The sequence below is a fragment of the Suricata suricatta genome, chromosome 17, assembly GCF_006229205.1.
Source record: "Suricata suricatta isolate VVHF042 chromosome 17, meerkat_22Aug2017_6uvM2_HiC, whole genome shotgun sequence".
Taxonomy (NCBI): domain Eukaryota; kingdom Metazoa; phylum Chordata; class Mammalia; order Carnivora; family Herpestidae; genus Suricata; species Suricata suricatta.
This window is the reverse complement of record NC_043716.1, coordinates 1,068,652-1,076,351: the sequence shown is the minus strand read 5'-3', so window position 1 is coordinate 1,076,351 and position 7,700 is coordinate 1,068,652. Positions and strand designations below refer to the sequence as shown.

The 7,700-nt window shown below is 52.8% G+C and overlaps 2 protein-coding genes and 1 long non-coding RNA gene across 4 annotated transcripts in view; 1 reads left to right on the top strand and 2 right to left on the bottom strand.

The window, feature by feature from the left end:
* The first annotated feature begins 157 nt into the window (after positions 1-157).
* LOC115282565 lies at positions 158-7,148 on the top strand. Its single transcript, XR_003904693.1, has 3 exons — positions 158-1,294; positions 3,769-3,880; positions 6,876-7,148. It is a non-coding gene; the product is annotated as an uncharacterized LOC115282565 (long non-coding RNA).
* The window catches only part of DERL2 (derlin 2), a 9,740-nt gene continuing 7,793 nt past the window's right edge, over positions 5,754-7,700 (bottom strand). For both annotated transcript variants that reach the window (XM_029928666.1, XM_029928665.1), the window contains exon 7: positions 5,754-6,251. In XM_029928666.1, the coding sequence (XP_029784526.1) occupies positions 6,146-6,251 (106 nt within the window). In that variant the 3' untranslated portion in view covers positions 5,754-6,145. The remainder of the gene's footprint in view (positions 6,252-7,700) is intronic.
* Positions 7,170-7,700, bottom strand: part of LOC115282562 — a 1,534-nt gene continuing 1,003 nt past the window's right edge. Inside the window, exon 2 of the mRNA XM_029928664.1 lies at positions 7,170-7,700. Coding sequence (XP_029784524.1) covers positions 7,420-7,700 — 281 coding nt within the window. The 3' untranslated portion in view covers positions 7,170-7,419.

Genomic DNA, 7,700 nt, shown 5'->3' with positions numbered 1-7,700 from the left:
GCGCACCGCCCCTTCCTGCCGCGACTGCCGGCGACCACTGATGACCTCATGGCCGCCGCCGGCCTTCCGGGAGGGCGCGCGCCCCCCAGCGTGCACTGGGGGCCTGGGACGGCGTGCGCGCGACGGCGGGAAGAGCCGGGCCCGTGGTCCGACCGCGAAACCGCTCCGGAGCGACAACAGCGAGGGGCGGGGCGTAAGGTTCCGCGCGTCCTCTCCCCGGAATAATGACGATCTTGAGTGTCCAAATGAGAGTGTGTCCTTCCAGCGAACGCGTTTCCCGTTCTCTGCCCGTAGCAATCCCCGCTCTGCTTACTTTCGGAAAATCAGCGAGCAACACGCAACCATTTGCACGATTTAGTCCTCTCTACGTGTTACGTGATGGACACGAAAGGTGGCCCCGGGCAGAAACCAAGCCTCTGAAATTCCTTAATGACAGGTTTGGCGGGCTCGGGGAAAGGAACACCAAGGTGGCCACAGATCGCCATCCCAGCACTTTCTGGTCGAATAATACCAATATGGCCTCCGGACCACCGTTTTGGAACTTTCCGCCTGTTGCCGGATCCCCGGAAACACGTCATTTGCCCTAGCCTCATCTCTTCACCTTATAAAGGGGTTCTCCGCCCCCAGAACACACCTCAGAAACTACTGCCCTATATAAGGCCCCGCCCTTTGTTTTCCCACGTGACTTCTCTGGCCCAATCTGTTCGACCGGGAACCTCGCCCGAGAGCTGTGTGATAAAGGGTGCTCAGATCTCTTTGCCTGGTCTCTCTGTTTTGGGACTTTCTCACTCCGCCGATTTGACCTTACACTTAAAGTTGCCCAGACGTGGCCACGTCTGAATGCTGGGGCCCAGCTCGCCTTACAGAAGACAACGGCGTTACAGCACGTGCTCTATGACGGTCCAATGTTCTCAGAAGATGGTGGTCCCAGCTGCCCTGGTCTCCTCCCGTCTGACACGCAGGCACTGAATCTGCCTGCCGTCCTGCCCGCCCCTGGCTGTCCCGGCCAGACTCTCAAGGCCTCTGGGGCCCGCCGGGCCCCATCCCACACATGCCAGTCAAGGCGGGGTAAAGGGGATACAACCAGCCCCTGCGTCACATCCTAACCCCAAAGCTCTGGGATGCTAACCAACCCCCAGGAAGAGGCAGGCAGCTGAGAGCAGGGTGTGGGAGTCCCAGAGAATTCATCATAAAGCTTCCACCCGCCTCTGTGAGGGGCTTCAGGCATCTTCTCTCAAGTCCAGCCCCAAGAAACTTGTCCTATCTGTAAACTTGTGAAAAATCTTTCCTCCAGGTAAGAGACCATTTTCCTCCAGCTGCTCAAGGTGCCGGGATCAAGGGTGAGTGAAAACATACATGCTGAATTAGTAGCTGGTGCCTGTTTAGAATAAATTGGCAGATTTTCACTTCCTACCCCGAATATAAACTTAGAACGGCAATCCACAAATAAAAGGGAAATAACTTGCTCAGGCTGCTGTAACAGAAAATAGCACGGACTGAGGCACTTATAAATATCAGAACATTTACTGCTCACAGTTCTGGCGGCTTGGAAAACACCCACGTAGTTGCTTTCTGGTGAGGGGCCTCTGCCTGGACCATTGCTGGGTCCTCACGGGGTGAGAGGACTAGGGGTGTTTCTGGAGCCGTTGGTAAGACATTAATGTCGTCATGAGGGCCCCTTCCTTGGACTTGGTCACCTCCCAAGGGCCCACCTCCTAATACCATCACATAGGGCATTAGGGTTTCAACATAAGAACTTGGGGGCCGGGTGGGGGGGGACACAAAGATTCATATCATAGCAATAATTAAATGTTAACTCTCACATTATGGACCCTGAGACTATAACAGATGGACATCAGTCCCTTTTTCCAGGTGCTTTCCTCAGGAAGCCCTGAGGAGGAGACATGTTCCTAATGATTACAAAAATCTGGGTACAGGGGCGCCCGGGTGGCTCAGTCACTTGAGCATTGGAATCTTGGTTTCTGCTCAGGCCCCACATCGGGTTCTGGGCTCCATGCTGACAGCTCAGGGCCTGCTTGGGATTCTCTCCCTCTCTCAAATCAACAAACAAACAAAAAAGTCGGGGTGTCTGGGTGGCTCAGTTGCTTAAGTGTCTGACTCTTGGTTTCATCTCAGGGCATGATCTCATGGTTCATGAGTTCGAACCCCACGTCAGGCTCTGTGCAGATGGTGTGGAGCCTGCTTGGGATTCTCCCTCTCTCTCTCTTTAATAAATAAACAAACAAAAAGAGAGTCCGGGTAGGTAATATGAATGAATGAACTAATGTGATGGAGCACAGGTCCCGTCTCTAGAAGCAGCCAGCAGCCAGTCCCCTCCAGGTAACAGATGCTGTGCAGACCGGCATTGCTAGTTCTCCCCGTTTTTTGTTTTTTTGGTTTTTTTCCTCCAAGAAAAGCCCAAAATGAGGATTTTCATGTGAGATCTGTTTTAAATGTTGGTGCAGGCAGAGTAAACCACACGTGGAGGTGACGCATTCACAGGCTCCAGCCTAATGGCCCGGCTGTTCTGCAGCCTCTCAGCTGACAGCTGAAGCATAAAATCCTATGCAGGCACCACCCACCCCCATCGGAGTCTGAAATCTGCTGTCCCTCCCAAGGACATCTCTTGTGGTTAAGTGCTTGCAGATGATTACGAGATAATCACCATTCTGAGAATGTCCGGGGTCTTCTCCCAAGAGGGGAATCATGAGACGCATTTCATCTCTGATTCGTCTGGATGATCTATGGACTGGCTGTTCTTGCCATGACTGTCCCAGCTGGAGGTCCGCGTTGCCCGCGGCCTCGCCCAACCACCAGACCCCTGCCCTGAGCCGAGGTCAGTTTCCTCCATCCAGTTTCAGACGACCCTGAGCCTCGGCCACTAGGTCTAAGTTTGCAGGCACATACGCTGATCCCTCCATAATTAAAAATACCAGATACCAGTTCGATCAAGAAACAAGAGCACTTGTTCAGCACCCACGGGCCAAGCCCTGTGCTAGACGCTGTGGTGGATACAGAACTAAGACCTGGACCCTGCCCTTAAGGAGCTTACGTTCTGGTGAGGGAGATGAGACACATATGCCCGTACCGGCCAGAACAGTACAAGACGATGTGTGACTTGGTGTAAGAGCACATCGTACGGACCTGAAGCTTCGTGGAGATTCAAAGAAAGACCATGGAGTAGGCCTTAGAGTCAAGACTTGAGAAGCCAGCAACGGGGCCAAGCCTTGAAGAGCCTTAGCTCCTGACAGGTAGAAATGGGGGCAAGTTTCAGAGGGAGACAAACACTGTGAGAAGTCACCGCGCATCTCTGAGCAGAGCAGGGGCTTGTGCATATTGAGGTTCAACAACTGTAACTTGAACTCCTGAAACGCACCAGTAGCTTGGGGGATTGTCCCACAGAACCGAGACCCCGGGGGGATCGTGATGGCTGACACGGACGCCACTCACCTGTCAAACGCGGGCTGTCAGGGAGACATGCGTTCCAGGGAGTCGCTTCCCCGACAGCTCAGTTAATTCCTCATTTCCACAGACTCCAGGGGCGCCTGGGTGGCTCAGTCGGTTAAGCCTCTGGCTTCGGCTCAGGTCAGATCTCATGTTCGTGGGTTCGAGCCCCTCGTCGGGCTCCGTGCTGAGAGCTAGCTCAGAGCCTGGAGCCTGCTTCCAGTTCTGTGTTTCCTTCTCTCTCTCTGCCCCTCCCCCTCTCATGCTCTGTCTCTCTCTGTATCAAAAATAAATAAAAACATTAAAAAAATTTAATTTCCACAGACTCCAGACAGCGAGGGCTTCGCTGCCAGGATCTGGGACTTGGGTGCTGTCTGCTGAGAGACCACAGGAAAGGATGAAAGATACCAGGACCCACGCAGGTGATGGAAAAAGAGTGAGTGGAAGAGAGAAGTGAATAGAAATCCACAGTGACGCAAACACTCAAATGCATAGAAAATGATTCTTCTAGGCAGATGCAAGTTGACATCTGTTTCTTTTAAATGAACGTGTACTGTATTTCTACCACAACAAACTGACTTACTAGACGTGCTTTTCAGCGTGACTGGTAGAATCCAGGAGTCCCTTCAATTATATGTATTTTGGGTAAATTGGGCACAAAATTCCACATACCATATATCAATTCTCACTCAGTTGATGTGCGTTACAGAAAGCAGGGTGTTCTGTAAGAACCAAGACGGAGGAGAAAGCTGGAGAAGTGAGACTTTTCCTTATGCTCAGGCGAGCAGGGACCAGTGACAATGCTGGTGACCGGTGTCACCACTGCCCAGGCCGTGGCCGAAGGGTGCGGACTGGTACCCTGGGGATTCTCATCCTATAAGAGCACAGAAAGTCCCACAGCAGACTGCGGTTGGGCCACAGATTCGAAATCTGCTTCCTGCTTCACCATCACTAACATGTACAGGCACTCCCTACTTAAACGAACAGTGAATAGATCCTAGGACTAAAGTTTTATCACAAAAATTCTGGGAACTGGAGAACTCAAATTCAAGCTTTCTTGAACAAAGACAAGACATGATGAAATTTAAGAGTCCTGTAAGGACTGTATCTTATAAGACTGGCATTTCAAGATTTTTTTTTAATCACTTAGGGAAAAAAGCAGCCTCGTGAGCCCACATTCCATAAAATTGCAACCATAGTTACTGATGAGGGGCGTGTAGAACGTGTATATTAAATCTTATCACTCCTGTTTTGTTTAGAGAGGTCACTGCTACTTCACTTCAGCATCTGAAAATCCCCACCTGGGGGGTTGATTATGTTTCAACTAAAGTTCATGTTCATCTCTCTGAGGAAATCTCTCTCCAGAAAAGAGCTACCACTGGGCGCCGGGGTGGCTCAGTCAGTTAAACATTCAACTCTTTTTTCTTTTTTAAATTTTTTTAACGTTTATTTATTTTTGAAAGACAGAGAGAGAGGGAGACAGAATCCGAAGCAGCTCCACGCTCCCAGCTGTCAGCACAGAGCCCGACACGGGGCTCGAACCCACAAGCCGTGAGATCATGACCTGAGCTAAAGTCAGACGCTCAACCAGCAGAGCCCCCAGGCGCCCCCTACATGCTGTGTATTTGCAATGATCTCTTTCTTAGCTGTGTCCGTTTCATTCCTCTGGGCTTTCTCAACAGCTTAGACCCTGTGAGTGCAATCCACTGGGGCCCAGGGAAATGAATGTTCTGGACAGGTTTTATGCACTCACAGGCAGGCATGAGTGTCTGCTGCTCTGGACCCTGATTTCTACCTGATCTCGAAGCTCAGGCAGGCACACGGCTCTGAAAACCTCAGCTTTTCAGGAAGCAGAGCGAGTGTTAGTCGGTTACCCGAGGGTCCCGGCCTGACGGGCGCCTGTTCATCTACCTCCAGGCAACATTCCAGGCCTCAGAGAGATCTTTCTGTTGCTTCCTGAAAGAGGGGCTCTTCCAGGTCTTTGCCTGGCTGTTTCTTGGCAGAGAAGCACACGCACAGTAAACGTGACGCACAGGAGCCGGAGCCGACTCTCCGAGGTTGAATTCCCGCTGCTCTAAGACCTCCCTTCCCCCCCGCATGTGACCACCTGCAGCCCTGCGGAGACCCGACGGGGACCGCGCTGTCTGCCCAGCAGAAGCACATCCTCCCGCTGGGGCTGAGTCGGGCACGAGGACCTCAGCCCCAGCCACGCGTGTACCCGCCACACGCTTCCCATGCTGGGACCCGGGAGGAGCCCGCACAGCAGCTGGAGCACCTCTTATTCAGAGGATTGCACACAAACGCTCTGATTCAGTGAGAGAGCTGGAATTCAGTTTTATTTCGTCCTCTCTGAAACCTCCGTCCACACATGGCCTCTCGTCTGGCACAGAGGAGGAGGGAAGGCTGTGCCTCGCGCCCACGACTCCAGCCTCACGTGCTTGCTGGCGGGCGGCGGCCGGGGTCTGGGTCCCCAGCTGTCAGGCTCCACGCGATCACTCTCTGGGGGCCGGCGTGGCGAGGAGCCGCAGGCCGCCTGTCCCGGCGCCCTCTGTCCGCTAGTGTACCATTTCGTAAAGTGCTTCTGGACTTCAAATCTGTCGAGCCGTCAAAAGTGTCCACGCTTTTGCGACACAAAGGATGAAAGCACCCCCACGGGCGTGTCACGAGTCCTCCGGGCGGGCCGCGTCACTGGTGCCGCGCTCTAACCGCCCGGGCGCTGGCCCTGGCCCCACGCGAAGCCGCCCGGCCGCTCTTCGGGCAGTGGGTTGTAGTTGGGGTCCTCGTCTGGAGTATCAAAAATGGCCTTCCTGAAAGACAGGCAACAGACATCACCTAGCGCCAGCGGCCCGGCAGGCCCCGTCCGGCAGGGTCACAGGGGTCCCACGGGGGCCTTGAGCTGCGGACAGACCCCTCCGCCTGCCACGCCAGCACTTCTCACCTGATGAACGTTTTCAGGATTTCACGTTTACGTTTCCGTCTACTCCCTAGACCTGTTTTTTGTTTTGTTTGAACTACCGACGCAATAAATACTGAGTATAAAGAAAACAGAAACTATATATAAATATTCTGAATCTCCAGAATCACGGTTAATATTTTCACTGTTCTTGCAGAACTTTTACACGTGCACTTTTACAAAAATTAGATCAGGGGCGCCTGGGGGGGGCTCAGTCGCTTAAGTGTCTGACTTCGGCTCCGGTCATGATCTCGTAATTCGTGGGTTCAAGCCCCGTGTTGGGCTCTGTGCTGACAGCTCAGAGCCTGGAGCCTGTCTTCAGATTCTGTGTCCCCCTCTCTCTCTGACCCTCCCCTGCTCACACTCTCTCTCAAAAATAAATAAAAACATTAAAAAAGATTTTTTTAAAAATTAGGTCACACACTATTTTGTAACCTGATTTTCACTAACTTTATCATGACTGTCTCCCCACAACCAGAGGGTCGCCCAGATGGGTGGATAAACAGAACCACAACACAACATTTTTCAGCCTTAAGAAGAAATCCTGACACCTGCTATGATGTGGATGAGCATGCAGGACGCGGCGTTCCGGGAGACGAGCCCGTCGCAAAGGACAAACTCTGCACGACTCCGAGCTCACGAGGAAGGAGCCTGCGGCGCAGGCACGGTCTCCCGGGTCGTGGGGTCGAGCCCCGCGTCGGGCTCTGTGCTGATGGCAGCTCACAGCCTGGAGCCTGCTCCGGATTCTGTGTCTCCCTCTCTGCCCCTCCCCTGCTCGCACTCTGTCTGACTGTCTCTCTCAGAAATAAATAAAAATTTTAAAAATTAAAAAAAAAGAATTAACCATGAAAGCAGCACCCACGATTTACACTCATACTTCTGATTACACTTACGCACAGCGGTTAAAATAGGAAACGTATCTGCAAGCTTGCACTTTATACTGGGGTCAGACAGAAAGCAGCTCTATTTCAACGGGAACTCCTTTAATTCTTATAAATTAACCAAAAAAATAACCATAATTCTTACAAATTAACAACAAAAGCAAACACCCAGAAGAAAACGCACATGGCCAACACACGGAAAGGGTTGCTCTCCTCATAAAAAGGAAGCACGTTAAAAACCGAGACGCTTCTCCTTCCTGAGCGGGATAGAACCGAGCAGGCGTCCGAGCAAGAGAGGGAGCCACGGGGGCCCCGGGCGAGACGGGGCGCGGGAGCCCCCGGAGGGGTGGTGCGGGGGGCCGGCGGCAGGAGGGTCGAGGGCAGGTTCCCGAGCCCACAGCCCCCGCGGGGCAAACGGGGCG